The sequence below is a fragment of the Monodelphis domestica genome, chromosome 3 (genome assembly GCF_027887165.1).
Source record: "Monodelphis domestica isolate mMonDom1 chromosome 3, mMonDom1.pri, whole genome shotgun sequence".
In the NCBI taxonomy this organism is placed as follows: domain Eukaryota; kingdom Metazoa; phylum Chordata; class Mammalia; order Didelphimorphia; family Didelphidae; genus Monodelphis; species Monodelphis domestica.
The window spans coordinates 222,093,209-222,118,066 of record NC_077229.1 but is presented as its reverse complement, the minus strand read 5'-3'; the positions used below and the strand labels follow the sequence as shown (position 1 = coordinate 222,118,066).

General features: G+C 38.2%; 1 protein-coding gene across 6 annotated transcripts in view; it reads left to right on the top strand.

Annotated features, from left to right (window-relative positions):
- Positions 1–24,858, top strand: part of KIAA0319 (KIAA0319 ortholog) — a 142,476-nt gene that overhangs the window by 76,278 nt on the left and 41,340 nt on the right. For 4 of the 6 annotated variants that reach the window (XM_016431747.2, XM_016431748.2, XM_056823509.1 and 1 more), the window contains 5 exons: positions 2,948–3,045; positions 4,643–4,730; positions 5,805–5,897; positions 7,555–7,687; positions 18,079–18,307. In XM_016431747.2, coding sequence (XP_016287233.1) covers positions 2,948–3,045; positions 4,643–4,730; positions 5,805–5,897; positions 7,555–7,687; positions 18,079–18,307 — 641 coding nt within the window. Of the gene's footprint in view, positions 1–2,947; positions 3,046–4,642; positions 4,731–5,378; positions 5,399–5,804; positions 5,898–7,554; positions 7,688–18,078; positions 18,308–22,169; positions 22,334–24,858 lie in introns of those variants that run through there. The other 2 variants (XM_056823510.1, XM_007487874.3) reach the window with 2 other exon arrangements.

Below are 24,858 nucleotides of genomic sequence, written 5' to 3'. Positions count from 1 at the left end.
ACTGTCAAGGCAGTTAGGTGGCTCAGTGGATAGAGAACCAGGTCTGGAGAAGAGCAGTGCTGGGTTCAAATGTGACCTTACCGCCTTCCTAGCTGTGTGACCATGGACAAGTCACTGAACCCCCATTGCCCAAAACTCTTACTGCTCTTCGGCCTTGGAACCAATACAGAGCTTTTAAGATGAAAGGTAAGGGTTTAAAAAAAAACAAAAACAAAAACAAACCAAAAACAAAAAAAACCCCGCAAATCAAAACAACTCTGAGGTATCACCTCACACCTAGCAGATTGGCTAACATGACAGCAAAGTAAAGTAATGAATGTTGGAGGGGATGTGGCAAAGTAGGGACATTAATGCACTGCTGGTGGGGTTGTGAATTGATCCAACCATTCTGGAGGGCAATTTGGAACTATGCCCAAAGGGTGATAAAAGACTGTCTGCCCTTTGATCCAGCCATAGCACTGCTGGGTCTGTACCCCAAAGAGATAATAAGGAAAAAGAAATGTACAAGAATATTCATAGCTGTGCTCTTTGTGGTGGCCAAAAATTGGAAAATGAGGGGATGCCCTTCAATTGGGGAATGGCTGAACAAATTGTGGTATATGTTGGTGATGGAATACTATTGTGCTAAAAGATATAATAAAGTGGAGGAATTCTATGGGGACTGGAACAACCTCCAGGAAGTGATGCAGAGCGAGAGGAGCAGAACCAGGAAAACATTGTACACAGAGACTGATATACTGTGGTACAATCGAAGGTGATGGACTTCTCCATTAGGGTCAATGCAATGTCCCTGAACAATCTGCAGGGATCTAAAAAACACTATCCACAAGCAGAGGATAAACTATGGAAGTAGAAACACCGATGAAAAGCAACTGCTTGACTACAGGGGTGGAGGGGATAAGACTGAGGAGAGACTCTAATGCAAATACCAACAACAGGGAAATGGGTTTGAACCAAGAACAAATGTGATACCCAGTGAAATTGTGCGTCGGCTATGGGAGAGGTGGTGGGAAGGGGTGGGGGTGGGGGTGGGGAAGAAAATGATCTTTGTTTCCAATGAATAATGTTTGGAAATGACCAAATAAAATAATGTTTAAAGTGAAAAAAAACCCCAAAAAACCTTATATTGCCTACCTCTTAGGACTATGAACTTTGTAAATCTTTAAGCACAATATAAATGTGGGTGATGATTATAGCCAGGTCCTGATTAGTAGAATTTCTAGAAGTGATGTCATTTGCCCTCCATATTTCCAATGAACTGAAACCAATAACCGTATTTTAAATGATCACTTTTAATAGTATTTTAATAGTGAATTTAACTACATGTAACTACTTTTGTTGTTCAGTTGCATTTGACTTTTTGTGACCTCATTTGAGGTTTTCATGATAAAAACACTGGAGTGGTTGGCCATTTCCTTCTCCAGGTAATTTGACAGATGAGGAAATTGAAGCAAACAGGGTAATGTGACTTGCCCAGGGTCATACAGCTAGTAAGTGTTTGAGACCAGATTTGAACTCATGAAGATGATTTTTGTCTCTAGACCTGCTAATCGATCCATGGTGGCACCTTGCTGCTTGGGATCACTTAAGGGGATACATTATTCCCACCTGTCTTTTGCCCTTGTAATGAAATACACTGGAACAGTGATGGCAAACCTTTTAGAGACCTAGTACCCAAATGGCATGTCACATGTGAGCCCTTGCCTTACCCCAGACAGGAGAGGGAGGAAGCGCTCCCATTAGGCTGCTGGGCAGAGGGGCAGGTGTTGGGAGAAATGCCCTGAGGTACATGGAGAAGGGTAGGGAGCAGCCCCTCCAGCATGTGTGGCATAGGTTCGCCAACACAGCTCTAGAAACAGCCCACTTGTGGGGGGTACTGAAGCAATTAGCTTTTACATCATTCAGCTATTCCATAGAATCTTGGCACTCAGGAGAGCCCCATCTCCTCTGTTCATGACCCCACCCTCTCCTTTTTCTGCCTTCAAACTTTTCAGTGCCCCAGTCTCCAGAGATGATTTATATATATATATATGCACACACACTTATATATAAACACATACATATGTACATGTATGCATATATACTAAATATGTGCATGTATATAACTATATAAATAACTATATATTAATTTAAAATTTTTTTGAGTTTTAAATCCTCTCTCTCTCTTTAGCCCCTCTGTTATTGATTGAGATGATAAGAAATATGATAGCTATTATATATGTGAAGTTATGCAAAACACATTTCCATTTTCGGCATGTTGTAAAAAAAGTATGTAATTATAAATAACTGTAGCTATATACCTATACCTATATCTCTCTCTATAAAACAATGGAAAAACCCAAATAAATCCTGGATTAAGGGCTAGGTCATAACTGGTTCAGATCTTTATGGAGCTAAGGATGTCAAGAAGGACCTGTAGCCAGGGGTCATGTTGTGCCCTACCTGTGGGAGATGGAGAGATTATAGTAATGACTAAAATCTGTAGCATCAAAAAAAAGGATACTTTTTAGTGTAAGGATTCTTATCTTGGGAGACTTAGCTTTTCAAAATATATTAATAACTGCATTTCTTTATTATGGTATCTATTTAATTTTATCCACTCAAAGGCATTATCCTAAGAAGGGATCCATTGGCTTGACCAGACCATTAGACAGTTCCTAACACAAAAAAAAGGCTAAGAAAATTGTTTTGTAATAGATTTAGTAGACAAGGTAATATAAAGATATTTCAGTCTTTCTAATAAATCAGATGGGACTGTCATGGATTGTCTCATTTTTGAGATATAAAACCTTGTGCTGTTGGGTGATGAGCCCAAAGATTTGAGCCTAATATGAACATCAGGGCTTTTGGCTTGCACTGTTATCACTCTTTTCCCTAATGTGTGTATGAACCATCATTGCACAAAGAAAAGCTAACAACTCATAAGTATGTTTTTTTTTCCTTTTAGAAACAAGTTATAACTATGAGTGGAGTTTGATAAGTCACCCTGAGGATTATCAAGGTGAAATTGAACAAAAATATACGCAAACACTCAATCTTTCTCAGGTAAGTTGAATGTAACCTAATTGTATTCTACTCTTTGCCCTAGGTTTCCACCAACATCCTTTGGACCCTTGAGTCCTTGACAAATCTCTTTTTTGGAGTTCTATTATAGAGTTTTATTTTTTAATTTAATTAAAAAATTTTTTAACAGTCATTTAAAAAATCTTGAGTTCTAAATTCTCTCCCTCTCCCCAGACACTGAAGATGATAAGCAATTCAATGCCTATTATACATGTGAACTTATGCAAAATTTATTTCCATATTAGGAATGTTACCCAAAAAAGGGCAAGAAAAATAAAATTGAAAAATGCTTCAGTGTTAGAATTAATCAATTTTCTCTCTGAATATGAAGTATGACTTGTATATTTTTAAAAAATCAAATGACTAGGGGCAGTTGGGTAGCTCAGTGGATTGAGAGCCAGACCTAGAGATGGGAGGTCCTAGGTTCAAATCTGGCCTCAGACACTTTGACCCTAGGCAAGTCACTTGACCCCCATTGCCTAGGCCTTACTGCTCTTCTGCCTTAGAAGCAATACACAGTATTGATCCAAGGTGGAAGGTAAAGATTAAAAAAAATTTTTTTTTTAAATCAAATGACTGTTATATTGCTACTTTCCTTATAAGAAACCCTGCTCCTTGAGTTAACTCTAACTCTTGTTTGGTCATTTTCAGTCCTGTCTCCCTCATTGTGATCCCATCTGTAGTTTTCTTGGCAAAGATACTGGAGTGATTTGCTATTTCCCTCTCCAGCTCATTTTACAGATGAGGAAACTAAGGCAAACAGGGTTAAGTGACTTGCCTACGGTCTTACAGCTTGTAAGTGTCTGAGTTCAGATTTGAGCTCAGAAAGGTGAGTCCTGTTGACTTTAGGCTTGGCACTCTGTCCTCTGTGCCACATAGCTGCCCTGAATCTAGCTAGCTATGGTGTCTAGTTGTGACTCCATTAAAGGTTACAGAGCATTTATACCCATTGTCTACTTTCTAGCTATCTATCTGTGAATTTAGTTTAATAGGTTCTGGGACCTGATATACCAGGCTCATTTCCTTAGTTTGCCAAGAAATGACAATCCAATTATTTAGCACACATGATCCTAGAATGTAGGTAAGTACCCAACAGAAGAAAGCATATGGAGGTGGGTACCAACTGCTCCCACAAACTGTAAGCCATTTTTTTTTACTCTCTACCTAGGTGATTATGAATTAAATTGCTTTTGTGACCCTTCTCATGGTTGGATTTGAACTCAAGAAGATGAGTCTTCCTGATTCCAAGCCCAGTGGCTTTATTTCCTGTGCCACATTAATGAATAGGAATACCATATTACCTAATAGGATATTTATACACAAATTCTTCTTGATCAAATGACCTAGTGCTCTGTTGTCTTTTTATAAGGACTACTGGGATAGAATGTCCTTTAGGACTCTGCTGAGTTTCAGGGACTGAATTAAAGACTTTTCAGTGGATCCTTTCTTGTGTTCTATCTTTGAGAAGGTGGTGGAGGTGTTTGAGCCATGTCTTAAGGTAGATAGGTTTGGTGACTTCTAAGTGATAAATTCTCTTATTTTTCATTTCTGTAATTCGGAACTTTTCTGCGTGTTACAGTTGCCTGTAGGCTTCTATTGCTTCAAAGTGACTGTTTCTGGCGAAAATGCTTTTGGAGAAGGATTTGTAAATGTCACTGTTAAGCCAGGTAAGTCAGTTTAAGAAAATTCTGCTAAGTTGTCCATTTATTCCATTTGGTCCATTGTCATTGGTTCAAGCACATTAATCATTTCCATGAGCACGAATGACTCATTAATATTGATTTATCTTTATTGTGGAGTTTATTCAATGGTACCAGAGTATCAATGTGGCAGAAATGTGGGATTGTTTCTAGATTTTTTAGCATCTGCCACTTTATTGACATGGGTAATATTTAATTGGCCATCTGAACATTTGATTCTATTTCTTGCATTGATTTTCTTCCCTTTTTTCACTATCCCTACCACATTCCTTATTATTTATCCATTCTTCCCTGCATAGTAACTGTAAGCTGCTTTCAGGTTTGTACAAGTTTCAGTCCTGCCTCAATCTATCCTTATCTTCTTTACTCCACCTGATAGCCTTTTCATATAATAAATGAAGTAATAATAATGACCAAAGTTTATATAGTGATTTAAGACTGGCAAAGTGATTCAGATATATCTTATTTGAAATAGGTGCTATTATTGCTCCTCCCCATTTTATGAAGGAGGAAACTGAGACTGGTAAAGATTAAATGACTTGCCCAAAGTCACCTGGGAGGAGGATTTGAACCCATGTCTTCCTGACTCCAAGTCTAGCATTCTGCCCACTTATCCACCTGGCTCCCTTAAAAAGGTATATAAAAACCAAATCATAAGGATAGCCCTGAACAATAATGATTACTATTATAGGAAAGTCTTCTTTTGACTCCCTGGGACCCAGGAGACCTAGCTAGGGAACTCCTGAGCTTGACCCAAGACCCCTGATTTCCTGTGATAGCACCAATCGTGGTCCTGTTTAGTGGCTAAGGCTAGCCATTGGAAGACTTTGGCAAGGGTTGGATGGGGAAGAAAAGGAACAATTACATAAAGGGCTTCTGGACTTCCTAGGAGGGTCCTCAGATTGCAAATAGACCACCTCCAGAGGGGACCTATGGGGTAAGGATCGTCTCCACTGGACTCTACAAGAAAATATAAGTAACGAATGTTGTACATACAGCTTGCATCTAATCTGGTCTCCTTCTTTCTTTTCTGTCTCAAAGCAATGAGAAACAATCAGCTTCCTGTAGCAATCGCTTCTCCCCAAGTACAAGAGCTCTCCTCGTTCTCCACTTCAGCCGTCATTGATGGCAGTCGTATGTATTGGGTCATCTTTTAATTTGCATGCTGGGAATGCTAGCATTTTTCTATATGGGTCCTTCCTTAAGCAAATAAGGGCTAATTTAATAGATCTTCAAATGGTCAAGATATTTTCCACAGGAGGAGAGGATTTAGAACTGTAAGGGACTTTTGATTTCTCTTTTAGTTTTATATTATATGTTTCCCCTGTTGTGTTTGGGGCTCAGTTTGACTCTATTTAAATATATATTTTTTTAATCTACCAGGAAATATTGGTTCAAATCTTTGCTTTGGAGGTAAAATAATTCTAAGTAAAATTCCTTTTTTTTTTTAACCCTTATCTTCTGTCTTGGAATCATTACTGTGCATTGGTTCCAAGGTGAAAGAGTGTTAAGGGCTAGGCAATGGGGATTAAATGATTTGCCCAGGATCACAAAGCTAGAAAGTGTCTGAGGCTAGATTTGAATCCAGGAAATCCTGTCTCTGGGCTTGGCTCTCAATCCACGGAGCCACCCAGCTGTCCCCAAAAATTACCTTTTCCAGTGTTTTTCTCTAGTTGGAGAATGAATGATAGGAAATATTAGCAGCATTCAGTAGAAAGTAAGTTCCTCCAGAGTAAGGAATCTTTTTTTTTTTTTTAATCTTTTTATGCCAGTTTTCCAGCACAGTGTCTGTTGGCATAGTAGATACTTAATAGATTGAACTGAATTGCCTTCAAAATTTATTTTTATGTTACAGCCTTTTAGTGCTGCATGTGTTCAGAGCGTATCTATCTCAAGTGTTAGAGGAAGCCCCAAAAGGGCTCCAAGCTGACTGAGCAGATAAATGAGGGTCAATTGAACATGTGTTGTTTCTGTGGCGTCATTAAACAAACTCAGGCTAGATAACCCGTGTTAGCGTTTTATGTCTCTGGTCTCAGAGCTTTTGCTGTCACTGGTAAGCTTAGTGAGGCATGGTTTCCTTGATTTGTTTGGAGAAGATTATTCCCCATTAATCCTGCAGGATGACTATACGATTTAGCCATTCATGCTTTCATGTCTTCTGAACTGGCCTTGAAAACAATAGAAACCAAATTTATAGGGGCTGGCATTTCATTTGAGTACCTACATTTCTTTTTCATTAAATGTAGGAAAACAAAGTTGGTGTTGAATAAGAATATCAATTACTGAGAATATATAAATGAGAAAAAGAGCCCTTGATGTTTGTAATTAGAATTTGGGGTAGAATATAATTGGAGACTGCAAGGGACAGTAGAGATCATCTGGCTCAATTCCCTCACTTTGTAAAATGTGGAAACAGAGGTCCAGAGCGATTATAAAGTCAAGTGACACTTGCTGCTGGCTGCCTCATATGTACGTACCAAACCATTTGGAAAGGAGAATTAGAAAGAATTGCTCTTGACTTAATTATGGGATCATAAGATTTAAATTAGAAAGGGATGTTAGAAGTTATCTAGTCCAACTGCTTCATTTTTCAGCTGAAGAAACAGAAGTCTTGAAGAGTAAATGGCTTTTTGCTAGGTCATGCCACTATTTAGTGGTCAAGCCTGAATTTTAAGTTGGGCATTCGTTCTCTAAGTCTACGCTATTAGTAATACTACCTGCCTTTCCAATTCTTTTTTTTTTTTTAATGCTAGTTCTGATTTTCAAAAATGTTTTGTTTTTTTTTTTGTAGAAAGTACAGATGATACTAAAATCGTGAGCTACCACTGGGAAGAAATTCAAGGACCCCAAAGAGAGCAGAAGGTATCAGTTGATTCTGCAGTCTTGCAGTTATCTAATCTTGTTCCTGGGAATTATACTTTCAGGTACGTGAGCTCCTTTTCTTTCTCAGCTTTTTCTTTATATTAGTCTTATTTTGATTTTTCAAGTGGTCTTTGGTCAAATTGTCTTAAATAGCCAGTTTCTTTTCTCCAGAGTCATCTATGACAAAATATTTTACTGCTTCTAGTTTTCTTTAAGGATTATGGGAAAACCCTTAATGTTTTGGGGAAGTAAATTATGCTTGAAACATCTTTAAACATCCCTACTACTACCACTATTACCACCATTATAATTATTTTTCATTCATATTCATCAAATGTTTATTCATTAGGAGGCAAAAGATTTGGATCAATAGGATTGAATACAGTGTTATCTGGTTTTATTCTGTCAGGTTCAATGAAATAAGGTCAATTATTTAGAGCCAGTGTAAAACAGAGTTATGTTGTTTTATGGTTGCATAAAAATTTTATCTGGCTTTTTCTCAGCCTTTGCACTCTTTTAGAATGGTTCTTGAGACGGTCTTAAATTTACTCAGTTGATTTTTGTTGGATGTGAAGTTTTTCTGGCTTAAGAAATTTTATCTTACTGTAAGGTAGAAGGGGTTTATGATTTAATAAATCAATCAAATTGCCCCACTCCATTTGAAGTGGGTGATAAAATACTATGCTCCAAAATCTTAATAAGGTAACAACACATCTCAATGGAATCAGTCCTTAAAAGCCACTAGATAAAGGGAGAGTAATGTTTCATCAGAGATGTGCTTAGATTGGCTGAGGACATCTGGTCACATGCAGTGGATTTATAAACTATCAAGTTTCCACACAAACATAAGAAACTTAAAAGTATGAATTAACAAACATACAAATTAGCAGCAGCAGCAGCAGTAATTTAAAACCTCTCAGGAGGTCAAGGATATTAAAGTGCTTAGCCTCAAATGAGATTTTCAATCAGGTCTAGATAATAGAAATATTGTGTATATTTTCTTAAAATCTAGGGCAACTAGGTGGCACAGTGGATAGAGAGCCAGACTTGAAGTTGAGAGGAACTTGGTTCAAATATGGCCTCAGACACTTCCTAGCTGTGTGATCTTGCGCAAGTCACTTAACCCAGTTTGTCTAGCCCTTATCACTCTTCTGTCCTAGAATTATTACTCAGATAAAAAAAAAAGAATTATTACTAAGATAGAAAGTAAGAGTTAAAAAAAAAAGAATCTCAGAGAAGAAGGGGACCTCAGAAGTCATCTAAATCAACCCTGAACAAGATTTAAGCCTACATTGTCTCTGATAAGTAATTGTCTGGACCCTTAGAGACATCCCACGAAGGGAAATACATTACTTCCCAAATATATATTGGACTATTTGACCCCTCCCCATAAAAGTCCTGACTCTTGATGGCTTTCCTGTTTCGTGAATTATTAACTTTCATCATTCATCAACTACCAAGGAGCTTGACGTTGCCTACCTTGGGTCAAGTCAACGAGCATCTGCTTTGGGCTAGGCACTGGACTAAGCACTGAGACTATAAAAACAAAAACAGACCCTGCTATTAAGGGGCTCTTAATCTAAGGGAGGAAACTGCATACAAATGACTGTAAAAATTAAATATACCTCTATATGGGTGGACCATGGCTAACCCCTTTCTTCTTCTTGTTTTGGCCCCATTAAAATATAAGCTCTCAGAGGATACTTTCAATTTTCTTGTCTATTTATATATGTATACAGGAAGTAAGGGACAGGAATCTAGGAATGACAGTGCATCTTTTTAGGTACTTAATATGTGCAAAGCACTGTGCTAAGTGCTGGGGATGCAAATATAAAAGCAAAGAGTCCTTAATGATTTTTGAAGCAGGAAAGCTTGATGATGTCATCAAGGGTCAACATTTCATGAAGGTACTGGTGATTGGTTTCCCATCTTTTATATCACAGGCTGGAAACATACCAAAGCTTGGGAGTAGTTGAGGAGGGAAGAAGGGGTTTCTTTGTGTTTGTGTAAATTCAAAGCAAGGAAGATTACAGCAATTTCCAGAAAAAAAAGCAAAAAAGCAAGGGAATGTAGATTCCCAAAATAAAAATTCTTATATTTATACATATATATATATATTTTCATATACATAATTATGTGGTTGTATATGATTATATTGTTACATATAAATATATAATTTTGGTATATGAGCATCATAGAATATTATGTAATACAATTCTATATGAAAACTATTATATATAAGTATATAATTTTGGTATATCAGCATCATAGAATACTATATAGTACAATTATATATAAAAACTAGAAAATGAACTAGAAAATTCTGTGACTGATAGTACTTATATATTTATATGTATTATCACATAATACATATATATAAACACATTCACATAAATTACAGAGTAATATGTATTTCTGTGCATTACTATCATATGTATAGCACACACATGAATATGTACATGGGTATAAATGCATTTACATATGTATTACCATCATGATCATATAAAACTTTCCAATTTATTTTATAATTTTCATACTTAATATTAGAGTATTCTATAATATCAACATACTAAAAATCATTTAGCCCCTCATTTGATTCTAATAATTGTTTTTACTTTTTCTTGATTACAAGTGTTGTGACTATAAAAAATCTTTTAATAACTAGTTTTTCTCATTTTTATATGCAGATGATAATTCCAGTACAATACTGGGTCATATTTTCTTGCATAATTATTTTTCCAATTTAAAAGGTATGAAGGATAATTTTAAAAATTTTAGGTTTGCATTTCTTTGGTCATTAATGAGGCTGATCATTTTTTCAAGTGATTATTTTCAGTTTCTCTTCAGCATGTCCAGTAAAGAAGTCACAACCATTGATTAAGCATATGGTATGTGCCAGGCACTATGCTAAGCATTGAGGATACAGTGAAACAAAAGTCAGTCCCTGCTCTTGGGGTATTCACAGTCCAATGAGGGGGGGCATGTGAAAAAATGTTCAAATAAAATACAGACGAGTTAAATGGGAGATAATCAACAACAGAAGGAAGGTGCTAGCATTAAGGGGGTATTGGGAAAGGTTTCTTGTAGAAGGTGGGGTTTTAGGCTGTAGGAAACCAGTGAAGCCAGTGAAACTGAGAGGAGAATATGAGGAGGGAGAGCCTTCTAGGCAGGGGGTCAGTCAGAGGAAATGCCTGGGATCAGGAGTTGGAGTGTTTTCTGTGATTGGTAAGAGGCCAGTGCTATTGGACCAAAGAGTATGTGAGATAGAATAAAGTATAAAAAGACTGGAAAGTTAGAGAACACTCAGTTATATCAAGGGTTTTGGATACCAGAGGATTTAATATTTGATCTTGAAAGTAATAGGGAGTTCAGTAAACTGTAGTTTATTTGAATGTGGGGTGATAGGGTCATTCCTGAACTTTAAGATCAACTTGACAACTGAGTAGAGAATGGACTGAAATGGGGAGAGAGTTGAGGGTGGGAGACCAATCAGAAAGGTTACTACAATAGTTAGGGCATGGAGTAGGGCATTGGCAAGAATGGGAACCAATGAGAGATGTTAAAAAATGTTACCAAGGTCAAGATTTAATATCTTGAGGAGGGGGTAGGGAGGAAGGGAGAGAGAGGGGAGAGACAAAGAGAGAGAGAGAGAGAGAGAGAGATCCAGGATAATAGTAGGATTGTGAGCTTGGATAGCTGGGAGAATGGAACAAATTTGCAAATTGTTGCTTTTGTTTGAATATTTCCATTTATTCCTTCAGTCAAGTTCCTTTGAAATGAAGATTGTTTCATTCTTTGTCCTTGAATCCTCAACACTTACCACAGTGCCTTACATGTAGCAGGCACTTAATAAATGCTTGTCCATTGATTGATCAAAAATGTTTATTAAAGTCTTGATCAATGACATATGTAAAGCCCAGTGGAATTGTGGGTCAACTACAGGAAGGGGGGGAGGAGAGGGAAAGAACATGAAACTTGTAACTATGGAAAAATATTCTAAATTAACTAATTAAATAAAATTTTCCAAAAAATGTTTATTAAGCATGTGCTGTTATCAAAATGTCCTAGAGCATTGATGGCAAACCTTTTAAAGACCGAGTGCCTAAACTGCACCCTCACATGACCTGTGAGCCACCCTCTTATCCCAGACAGGGGAAGAAGGAAGCATTCCCATTGGGATGCTGGGAAGAGGGGTGGGGCATGTGAGAAAGTCCTCAGGCATAGTGGAGAAGGGGCAGGGAACAGCCCCCTCCAGCATGTGTGCCATAGGTTTGCCAATATGGAGCTAGAGATACAATGATAGACAATAATAAATAGTCACTAATGGCAAGGCACTTAGTAGAGGTAGACATCATGTACATGATTAAATATAATGCAACATAGAAGTAGGTGATAAGAACACAGGAGAGATTCAGAAAAAAATACTGTTGAAATTTTTTAAATTCAATTTTTCCCCAATTATATGTAAAAACAATTTTTAGCATTCTCTCTTTTTAAAAATTTTGAGTCCCCAATTCTCTCCCATTCTCCCCTCCCCACTCCCAGAGATGTTGTGCAACCTGATATAGATTTTGCATTTACAAACATGTAAAACAGAAATTTTAAGGAGAAAGAAATCAAGTTCCCTGGGGAGACATTTCATGAAGGGTGTTGGCACCTTAACTTTTCTTTAAAGAGATAGAGACCGTTTAACAGTTAGAAATTAAAGGAGTATATTTCAGGTTTGGAGCTTGAATACTAAGTTTTAGAAAAACTTTCAAGGTTGACTATAAAATAGGGTACATAAAGAGTAGTAGGGTGAAATAAGTCTGGAAAAAGTAGTTTGGAATAAAGTTGTTCTTTGATTTTTTTTTTTGCATCAGTTCTAGAAATGTTTGATCATATATTTCTTTGAATTTTTTTTTTTCAGGCAAAACACACTTCCATATTGGCCATTGTTGTAAGAGTAAAGTCATACATAACCAAAACCCCAGAATATAACCAAAGATACACTGATGTGAAAGATGACTCCATCAGTTCTTTCTCTGGAGGTCGATAGCATTCCTCATCATAAGTCTTTTAGGATTATCCCAGATCAGTGCATTGTTGAGAGTAGCCAAGTTTTCACAGATTGATCATATATTTCTATAGAAGTTTCATTCCTTAAATTTTTTATTATAAATTTTCTTTACTGTAGAATTTTTTCTATTATATTCATTTATATCTATAGGATAACTTTTTTTTTTAAACTCTTACCTCCCAACTTAGAACCAATTAGTTCTAAGGCAGAGGAGCAGTAAGGGCTAGGCAATGGGGGTTAAGTGACTTGCCCAGGGTCACACAGCTAGGAAGTGTCTGAGGCCAGAATTGAACCTAGGACTTCCTATCTCTAGGTCTTGCTCTCAAACCATTGAGCCTCTAGCTGCCCCCATTGAATAACCTTTTTTCAAAAAGGCATTTATTTATTTAATTTAGGATATTTTTCCATGGTTCCATGATTCATATTCTTTCCCTCCCCTTCTTCCTCCCCCCCTCCAGGCACCAATGAACAATTCCACTGGGTTTTACATGTATTGGATAACCTCATAATTGTTCTTTAAAAATTCTTTTTGGATCTTACTTTTTATCATGAAAGATTTTTAAATGATGGACCATAAGGTGATTAGGTCTTATTAACTTAAATCAGTTAAAGAATTCATTCTTGTAGTTGAAAATTTGGTCACAGGGGATTAAGATCTTGCTTTATTTTGGGGAGAGGTGAGGAAAAATTGTAGTCATTACTGCAAACTAAAGAATGCCTACTTTTTATGTTGCCTCTCTTGTGGGTGATGGTATTATTTCCTACCTGCCACCTCTTTCTACTCCTTTCTGTTTCCTAGAGTTCCAATGATAGTAGAGCTCACTGTTTTTCAGTTCAATGTTCTCTGGATGTCAGTGAATTGCACTTTGCTGGTGTTTGCCCCTCTAATATCATTGGTTCTTCTTCCTTTCAGGGGTGGGCAGTGATTGTAGGTGTGGGCATGGCAGCTAGGAGTTACTGCTGTAAGAACCTCAGCCTTGGGTGGAAAACTGATGGCTGTGGCCTTTAACCTGGTGGCGGGATCTATGGCTTTGGGTCTTTTGGCCTGGGATGTAGTAGCTACCACAAAGGAGTAGTCAGGCTTGGGGGGTAGGAGCTTCAGGGGTAAGAGAGTCTGTTTGGGGACAAGAATTAGGGTTGGTTGGGCTGGTGGCCCATAACCATACTTGGTACAGTTCGAAATAGACATTTTCATTTATAGAGGTCAGTGTCTCAATGCCTGTAGCTGGGGAAGGACTCCTGGGCTCTACCCAAGGGCACTGGAATTTATAGGGTGCTGAAAGCACTTGTAGTCTAGTAATTGCATAGAAACAACTTAGTTTAGCAACTAGCTAACAAAAATAATGAGCTTAAAAGGGAAGTGATCAGACGGCGATGCTCTCCCTCCACTTGCTTCCCTTTTCTTTTCCTTCTTTTTGTCTAGCTTGGCCTTCACAGCAATAGTTTCATAGTTTCTCTACTCATGGAGGACAGAGTCTAGGATCTTCCCCAACTCCCCTTATCAAATTAATTTGAATTTAAAGGCTAATTTGAGGTATATTTCCTAGAGTTTGACAATTTCTAGTCAGACTCAATGAATCATTATGTCTTTTAAGTATCTCTGTGTTAGACACTGTGTTAAATGCTGGGGATTCCAAGTCAGTAGTGTAACAGTCCCTATCCTCAGGAAACTTATAGTCTTATAGGGTCATGGTGCTTCTTCACCAGATTAGGAGTGGCACAGACAGCAGGAATCATTTCCTCTATGCCTTACTTATTGTCTTTTGTAATGATATGTTTTTCCTTGGACATTTTTATCTTTTGATGGTGAAATCTTGGAAGATGTGGAGCCTCTCTTTTTATTCTTTAATCTTAATAATCTCTAACTGTTCTTCAACTTCATCTTCTTATTCCACAAACAATATGACCTCTTTAGAGTTAAAAAAAAAAAAGGAAAAACTTAGAAAAGAGACAGTGCCACTAAAGCCAGATATATAGGTGATACCACTGTTGGTAGAAAATGAAGAATAAGAAGCTTCTTGGGGAGGGTGAAAGAGGAGAGTGTAAAAGCTTGCTTAAAGCTTAACACTAAAAAAATTAAGATCATGATATCTGATCTCATCACTTCTCAGCAAATAGAGGGAGAAGAAATGGAAGCAGGGTTCAATTTTATATTCTTGAGCTGAAAGATCACTACAGATAATGACTACAATAATGAAATTAAATGCAGCTTGCCCCTTGGAAGGAATGCTATCGAAAATCTGGATAGCATACTAAAAAGCAGAGACATCACCTTGCTGACAAAGGTCCATATAGTCAAAACTATGGTTTTTCCAGTAGCAATATACAACTGAGCGAGTTGGACAATAAGGAAAGCTGAGTGTTGTAGAATCAATGCTTTCTATTTGAGTGGGAGAAGACTTTTGAGAGTCCTTTGGACAGCAAGGAGACCAAGTTAATCAATGGTTAAAGAAATTAACTCTTTACTGTTAATTGGAAGGACAACATGCTGAAGCTGAAGCTGAAATGCTTTGGCCTCATGATGAGAAGACAGGACCTATTAGGAAATAACTATTGCTGGTCATGTTGAACTGTAATACTTTTTATATGAAACCTTTCTTAAACCTCTGGGCCTCAGAGCATTTCATTGGACTGGCTTTTGTTACAGCCAGGTAGACACATATTCCTTATTTATCTCTAAGTAAGAATTCTCTTGGGTGATGAAGTCAGCATGCTCTAGTTGCCATTTTGCATTATAGAGACCCAGCCATGTGGCAAGGAGGCTTTCTAGGGTCCTTAAGACCCACCTTTTCCTGTGATGAAGTAATGAAAGGGGAGAGATTGAGGTCTCTGAGCCCACCTCTTCAGTGACTGCTTACGAGTCAGAAATGTCATGGAATGTCCAGGAGAGGGATTGGATGCTGAGGTCACAAGGATTATGTAAGATGTGTACCAGAGGTACTCTAGCTCTTTTGCCCTTCTCTTTTGGTGCATGGACTCTTTTTTGTCCATTTTCTCTCAATTAGCCCATCTCTCTGCTGGCTGAGTAGGCTCTTGATCTCCTTGGCATCTCTTCAGATGGTGGAAGGAATTCACTGATTAGTTTAGATTTTCTTGATCAGCTGATTAATAAATTAACTTAAATTTAATATATACTGCCTCTATTGCTTTCAGCCATTACACACTTAATATCTTAAGACTTTGTTTCTTCATTGGGTTCAAAAGAGAAGTTAATAATAATTGACCTCCAAATTCTCTCCCAGCTCTAAATCTATTATGTTAATTTTCTTTGCATAGGGCAGCATGTAAATAAATATATAACCTGTTCTTTGTATTATGATGATATGTTGGAATTGAGATACTACCTTGTTCTGTAGGAGTCAATTGTTAATCAAGGACCTATTGAATGCTGTAATGGATGGGGAAATGGAGCCACCCACTACATTTACTTGAAGCTAGAGAGTGAGAGAGATGGAATAGAACAAGAAGATGGGGAGGGGGGATAGATTATTCCTCCCCTCTCTTTCTTTAGTAAAACTAGCACTAATTGTTTTCAGAATTACGGAGTATATTTCTTCAGAGACTGGGTTGAATGTATTACCAGGGACTGAAACTGATTCTTCTTCTTTGAGGAGAAAATATAACTCTTTTCCCCAAGCTTCAGGTCTCATTATGAGGCAGGCACTTGATCTAAAGAATAACTGTTTATTCTAAAGGGACACACACACACAAAATAGGATAAATAGGATTGTTGGATAAGGAAGAGGAAAGTGGGAAATAGGAAATCCCTAAGGCTAACAATTGACCCCCTCCCCAAATCCTGAAGGGTCAGGCTGCATGCCTGCCCCTCCTAGGTCAGTTGTGAGAGCTGTCTTGACTTTTATCTACCCAGGCTGTAGTACAAAGTTCAATGACAGACTTTAGGGGATAGAGAGAAAAATCTTCTTTGGATGGATAGCTTGATAGTCAAAGTCATATCCACTACTGTTCTCATCAGCTGGATCCAAGGGGTTTAGTTCACAAGGAGAGATGGTGAAGTGCTCAGAAGGTCTTTCTGCTTCAGAGATTTCTCTGGGACCAACCACCCTTGAGAGGCTCCCAAAGAGAAGTGAAATAACTGCTTTGAATCTTCTCAACTCTTCTGTTCTTTCCCAGAATTCTCTGTCTTCCCTTCTCCCCTGCTCAGGTTGCTTTTCTTGCATGCTGAGTCTGACTTCTTCTCTTATAGTGCCTTCTATTATTTTTGATACAAATGTTTATCTTACTCTGCTGAGTTCTAGAGCAGTGATACTAAAAGTATTATTTAAACAAAAGACTCTCTTTGACATTATCTCTCTTTCAGAAATACCTTTAACATTTTTATGATTAATCACCTTGTTAGGGGGAAAAGGGGTTATTTTTAAAGGGTTGGACTGGATCATTTAAGAGTATGGTTGCCAGTAATTTAATTTATTCCAAAGAGATTTATTTATAAAATGTAGAAAGAGAGAAGTAAGAAAATTAGAGAGAGAGTAAGGTAAGCTATCTAGCTTAAGCACTAAGTAATTTACTCCCTTAGGCCTTGGCAAAGCCGACAACCTGGGGAAGTCTCTCTCAAGAGTTAAATCTCTTCTTAGGTTAGTTTTTTCAGAAAAATCCAGCAGTTAAGAGTCAGCTTTTCACTTACCACATGTCAGTTTAAAGGAAGAGATTTTAGAACAGCCTCATCAGGAATAGGGTCTTGGGTCCAGTCTACAGATTCTCTTCAGCCTCCACTCCAAATAGAACTCCAAGTAGAACTGCATTCAGGAAGTTGTAACTCCCTTTTAAAGACACTTTCTCTTGCGTCACTTCCTGCGCCTTCCACTAACTCTGTGTTTACGAAGGCCTGCTTTAGGACTGCCCAGCGGAGGTCAGTTTAATTCTGATTCATCACCCACTATTGCGCACATGGGTCACAGACAGCCCACTTAATGATTAATTGGGATGTTTACACTTCTGTTGATTAGATCTAAAAATGGGCAGATCTCCATACTCAACTTTTAAGTAGGATGTTTACACTTTGGGTGATTAAAATCTAAAAATAGGCAGAGGTTACAATTTAATCTTCACAATCAGGGGAGAGTTAATTTCATTTTCACAATCAGTGGAGAGTTAAATTTAATCTTCACAACCTTTTCCTCAATCCTATGGAAAGTAGTTCTTTACCTTCAGAATGTCTTTAAGCTTTCCCCCACTTCAATCTCATCTTCAAACTTCTTGCTACTTTTACCTCTTTATATCCCTAACAGAGGTCTAATTCTGAGAGGTACAAAGTAGAAGTAGAAGAAACAAGTATCTAAGCTTAGAATTTGGGAAGTAGAAAGGTTCTCCCAATACCAATGGATTTCTCTGTCTCTCCTTGTCTGTCTCTGTCTCTCATTCTCTTTTCCATAGGTTAACAGTAATAGATTCAGATGGAGCTGCAAACTCCACCAATGCAATACTAATAGTCAACAAGCCTGTGGACTATCCACCCTTTGCCAATGCAGGACCAAATCAGGTGATAACTTTACCGAAGAACTTCATCACCCTCAATGGAAACCAGAGCAGCGATGACCACCAAATTATCAGCTATGAGTGGTCTTTGAGCCAACGTAGTAAAAGCAAAGAAGTAGTCATGCAGGTAAGCTCTCCTTTATGAGAATTGGAATAATTTGCCTGTGTCTTTCATCAGTTTAATCTGGATTTTGTTTTGAGATCTAGGATAACAAGGTCATAAATATAAATATCTTTATTCCGACCCATTAGCGAAGTTGAAAGAGGAACACAGACACTTTTAGAGTTCTGAATATATAGGATTACGAAGGTTCCATAAGAACTGATCAATCTTGGTAGCTCAACCCCACTTGTCTCATGAGCAAATGAATAAATGAAAAAACATTGACACTTTCTAAGTGCTAAGCACTGGGGGGATACAAATTCAAGCAAGAAAGTCACTTAACCCCCATTGCCTAGTGTAATAGTGGGAGAGACAGAGGGGTTTTAAAATTGCTAGGACCAGGAAACCAGTTGCTGTTGGGGAGTGATTTCTGGGTAGCACCTTCCTTCTTTTTCCAACAGGCTGGACAATTTTAATGGAGTCCTGACCTGACCAGAAGGTGAGTCAACCCCTCCCAAACCCTCCCTTTCTTATTTGACTTTGAAATCCTCCCTCCTATTACAAAACTCAGAGACAGTCTTCTGTAAACTAAAATATCCAATTAAGTTTTTGGGAAAGAAAGATGGGGGGGTAGAGGGAAGAGATGGGAGGTCCCTAATATCTTTTCCCTAGCAACTGTTGAAGGCTCTGGTTAAAAAATCTCTTCAGAGAAATGGTTTGACTTTCCCCTAAGGGAAAGGTAGTTTTAAATCAGCATGTGTCTTCAATGAGCAAGAACTTTCTTTAGCTCAGCCAGGTAGAAAAGGTATTAGAAAAGCATCTCTCCTCACTAGCTCTTTTCAGAGTCTTTGGTAAGAGAGAGAGTGACCAGAACCAGCTCTGGCCAACAGTTTTTGCTTTTGAATCTTCCATGGAATTCTCAATTCTCCCTTCCCCTGCCAATTTCCTGAATGTTCCATCTGCCCCTCCTGGGTCCATCTTCTTTGAATCTCAGATTTTCCTCTGCTTTTGGCCATTTCTCTTGATTATACTAGCCCTTACCACTCTCCTGCCTTAGAACTAATACACAGTATTGATTCCAAGACAGAAGGTAAGGGTTTAAAAAAAAAAACAAAGAAAGCAAAGTGTCCAAGCCATACTGCATTTGGAGTATTGTGTTCTGTTTTGGACAACATATTTGAAGAAGACTTGATAAATTGGAGACTGTCCAAAAAAAGATTACTGAGGTGATGAAGGACAATGAATTCGTGTCATTTGGCCATTGGTTGAAACTAGGGAGGAGAAAAGACATAGAAGGGTGCCTTAAAGCTGTCTTCAATTACTTGAAGGGTTCTCATGTGGAAGAGGAAATATACTTTGACTTGCTTGGCCTCAGGGGGAATAAATAGATAGAAGAAGTGGATATAAGTTGTTAAGTGGCCAGTTTAGACTTGATTTTTAAATAAACCCTTACCTTCCTTCTTAGAATCAATACTGGGTATTGGTTCCAAGTCAGAAGAGTGGTAAGGGCTAGGAAATGGGGGTCAAGTGACTTGTTCAGGGTCACACAGCTAGGAAATGTTTGAGGCCAGATTTGAACCCAGGACCTCCTGTCTTTGGGCCTGACTCTCAATACACTGAGCCACCCAGCAGCTCTCCTAAAGACAAACTTCTTAACAGTCAGAAGTAGCCAAAGAGGAATGGTTTACTTTGGGAGATTGTGGTTTTTTCCTTAAAAAAAAGCTGACTAACCACTTGTCAGATGTGTTGTAGATGGGATTCTCATTCTTATTCAGGAATAGATTGGAATAGATGGCTGCTGAAGTCCCCTCCAACTCTGAGATTTAGTAATTTTGCCATTAGGATCCTTATGTTGAGATTCTGACTTCCCAGTCCCCAGTGCTCTCTTTGTACTTGGGAGCATAGCACTATGGTGTTTAGAGCTGAAAGGGACCTTTTTGTTATGGATGAGGAAACTCAGTCTGGAGCAGTAAAGTGACTTGTCCAGGGTTATAACAAGAAAAAAAAAAAAGCTACACAGCTTTCACAGATTTCAAATCCTGGTCCTCTGACTTGAAATCAAGCTCACTTTCTCATGCACGTTGTCACTGCAGCATTATGAATTTGTGACAGCACCTGAAATCATTACCTTCTTCAAACCTTAACGACTAGTTTGGAACACTTTTTGGCCTTCACTTGGTCCTATACAGGAGTAGAATTGCTCCCTCATTGTGAGACTAGACTCTAGCATCTAAACTTTATGGGAAAGAAAGAAGGGGGAGAGAGAAAGAGCAGAGAGAAGGAAAGGAAGAAAAAGCAAGGCACTCAGTCCATGAGGATGACTGATTCAAGTTCATTATTTAAGTCCTAGCAAAACTCTTCTGGTGTTCTACCACTGGCTAAGGAAATAGCAAACCATTCCAGTATTTTTGCCGAGAAAACCCCTGGGACAGCATGGTCCATAGGGTCATGAAGAGTCAGTCATAATTGAACAACAGACCCTTTTGACTGAGGCTCTACAGGAGAGGTGCTGCTTTTCTTTCCTCTGTTGTTCATCTTCTTTAGCTTGACCTGTAACTTCTTGAATGCTGAAGATGTTAATGAAGGAATTGTACCTGGATCTTCAGTAAGCAAAGATGGAAAGAGCAGTTGGACTGAGACTGTTTTCTCTCTTCACAGAGAGGGACCATGTGTAATAGAAGGATTAGAAGGGGAACAGGGAGAATGGAAGGAGAGAGGGAAGTGGGGAGAGAGGATGAAGAGTTTCTTCTGCCCCTCTCTTTTTCTGGGAGAGAGATAGGCAAGTCTTGTCCCCCTGACAGAGGGAATATGTGTCCTCAGAGGATAGTTCTGGGAGATGGAAGACAAGAACTGGAGAGATTAGCTTGGGTAAGATGACCCACTGCCTCCCCTTTGGTCCTAGCTATTGTTGAGAGGCAGGATGGATTCTTCTGCCTCTGGTCTCCTTAGGGACACCTGCTGTCATTTCCCTCCAGAAACCTGAGGTCATCCCACTATCAAGGAGAGATGTTGTTCCTTGGGTTAGGCAGTTTGGATCACTGGGATCCTGAGCTAATCTTCCCTTTTGGGGGAGAGATGTGATTCTCCCCAAATTGTCTGTCCCCTTTTCTAGTGTCAGAACTAGCTACACAATTCTAAAATAGTAAACAATTTATTTGGGTTCCCCCAGGGAAGGAGAGGCAGGCAAGGAAAGTGGGGGAACAGAAAGACCTACCACTTTTCCCCTCTAGCAGACTGCCCCTCCCAAGTTCTTGGGGTTCAAGGTTGAGTGCCTTGAACCCTCTTCTGGCCAGCTGCAGGTTGATCCCTATTCCTCAGCTAAATAGTTTTTAATTCAAGAGTCCAGGAACAGGTCAGGGAGAAATGTAGAAGGAGATCTTGACCACAGATTTCTCTGTAGCCAGCTTCCTTTCAAAGTCCCTGTCTACAGTATTCACAGATGACTCTGTGCTGTTGTTGAGAACCTGGAAAAGATATCCAGAGGTTCACAGGGAAAGCTGCTGATTCCCAGAGAGATCCATCTTCTTCCCAGCTTGGGAGGTTTACCTTCTTCCGCCTTTTCTCAGCTGAAGAAGTAGTGACCAAGTGACAGTTGGAGTTCATCCATCCCCCTTCTGTTCTCTGACTGGAATCTTGAGGTTTTTGGTTTTTTTTTCTTTGCACCTCCCCCATGCTTTGGATTAATTCCTCCCTCACATATATTAGAGATGGCACAATCTGTTTGAAAGTAGAGAGGATACCAAAAGCTTAGGGAAAACAATTATGGATGTTATTACTATTGAAAGGCCCTAAGCTAATATCAGTAATGACCCATATGCCAACCTTTTTATGTCTTCAGAATCTTTTGAGAATATTTTATATACATGTTGAGAGCATTCTTGACAAAAGGGAACAAGTATGAGTGTGAAAATTATAATCGATAGCAAACCACATTCTAGCATATTAGAAAGAGTATCACATTTGGAGGCAGAAGACTTGGATTTGAATCCCAGTTCCTATCTCTATGAACTTAGACAAATCACTGTGGCTTCATTCCAAAAAGTAACAAAGGTAAGAATAAGGGAACTTTCTTTCCATAGATATGTTTGAGTTAAATATAGGTTGGGTATTTTCTTAGGACACCAGATGGCAAGGCACAGTTTCTTCCAGCAGCAGGTCATTCATTGAAAAGTAAACTTATCTTAAAGAATATTGGACAAGTGCTTAGCTGGCCTTGGGAATCATTGATGGAAGACATTACTTGTTGATCTTGGTTTCCTTATTTGTAAAATGAAAGTTTTAGGTAGCATAAGGGATAGAGTGCCAACAGGGGAGTTGGGAGGACTTGGGTTCAAATGCCTGTATAATTAAAATTGAAAATCTGTTATCCTAAAAAAAGAACTACCTATCCTGAAAGCCCACTGACTTCCTGTCATTACATACTTCCTGTAGACAGAGGATAAAGGGAGTGGGCATTGAGGCTCCTCCTCTCTCTTTTTGGCATGATGTAGAATCAGCAGTGATGGTGGTGATTGGGGATTTTGAAAATGGCTAACCAGCCATGGGCATTTGGTTTTTCTTTTGTGTCCTCTTTATTCCTTGATTTCTAATGATCTTTAATAAACCTCCATAAAATATAATATTTTTATTATTAGAGATTAAAATTTTAATTTTTACAGTCTTGGACATTTCCTAGCTTTATGACCCTAAGCAAGCCACTTAACCCCAGTTGCTTAACCCTTAATCACTCTTCTGCCCTGGAACAAATACTTAGAATCAATTTTAAGAAAGTAGGTATGGGTTTCAATTAAAAAAAGAAATGAAGGTTTTAGACTACATGAAGTCTGTTCCAGTTATAAATCTCTTCCCTTGTTCCACCATCCCTGATGGCACAGAATTGAAAGGAATATAAGATTGCTCTGTACATATCGATTTTTGGCTATTAAAAAACATTTTGTTTTGTAGAACAAAATACCATTCCAAGAGAATGTCCCAAGTTAAAATCAATGTACCAAATATAACTTTGTTCAACAACCCTTGATTAACTTGCAGTGAAGTTTCAAACAAGGAGTTGTGTGTGTGCCTAAGGTCTTTGTCATTAATGCAGAGTCCAAATGCAAGAGAGATTTCTTAGAGACAGTGAGGTCCTCCAGATGCTCCTCTTTGAGGATGGTATTGGGCTGATTGTATCAATCCCTGATATCATACAGAGCCTCCTCAATGAGATTAGAAGTTACTTAAAAGATTTAGACTTGACTTTCTGAATGGAAAAAAAAAAACCATGAGGAAGAAACTCCTACTGACCAGACTATAATTTGCAGTTGGATGGACAACTCTTAGAGCTGGTCTGTCGGTGCATTTATCTTGGACAGTGATTGGAAAGAGACAATGAATTGGGCTTGGTGAATCATGTAATTCAACAGTCTCTGATGAACTAAGATAATTGTCTGAGTAAATGTCAGTGGTAATCTGTATGATAGGGTTGAACAGGTTGTAGTTCACTACCCATGAGAAATCTTTAGAGATCTATATGATCCCTTTATATGTCATCAGAGAGATGCTACATTCCTAACGATAGGATCTCTATAGATAAGAACCCAGCACACTGGGTGGACTCCCTATGAAAGATTCACTAGAGTATGTGGACAAAAGTTATACAGAAAGAGAAGGCAAGGATAAATAGTGATCCGCACTGTTGGAGAGATCATGGGTCTATTCAAGTGTTGAAAGAAGCATCAAAGAAGAATATTTTATTGAGTCGCAGGATGATCTAGATCATCTAGTTGAACCCTCTAATTTTACAGAGGCAGAAACTCCAATTCAGAGACTTTTTATATAGATTCAGAGAGCCAGAGACCTAAAGCCAAAGTCAGATAGAATCACAGACTGAGATAAAGAGATAAATAGGTATGACAAATGGAGGACTAAAACACAGATATAGAGAGAAAGAAGGAAGTATAGAAGTGGCTAAGATATTAATGAAGGAATTGAGAGAAATGTAGATAACATATTTGTAAAGATGGGATTAACTCTTCCCTACCCATTTTAGATTTAATCACCAGAAAATACACACCCCACTTATCCTTAAATGGGGAAGGTTCATGAAGAGTTAGATCTTCTTTTAAGTCCTTATAAGCTAAAAAAATTAATAATCCACAAATATCTTGGTACTATTTTCAAGGAAGAATCTTTTCAGGGGAAACAAGGCACATAGTTGTAATAGAGGAGAGTGTAGGAGGAGTCAGTTTCAAACCTGTTTCAGATACTTAACTAGATATGTGACACTGGTCAAATCACTTAACCTATCTCAGCCTCAGTTTCTTCCTTTGTAGAATGGCAATAGTAATAGCATCTACCTTATAGTTGCCTTGAGAATCAAAAGAGGTAATGCATGTAAAGCACTTTCTTTATAACATTACACAAATGTTAGCTATTATTAAAAGAAATAAAGGAAATAGAATATCCAGATAATGTAAATAATGCATAACAATCTGACATTTAGTTGGGAGAAGTAATTGGCATTATTACCAACAAAAGAAATATGTATCTATTAAAGCTAAAGTTGGCCATTTTAATTATTTTAGCTCAAATGAAAA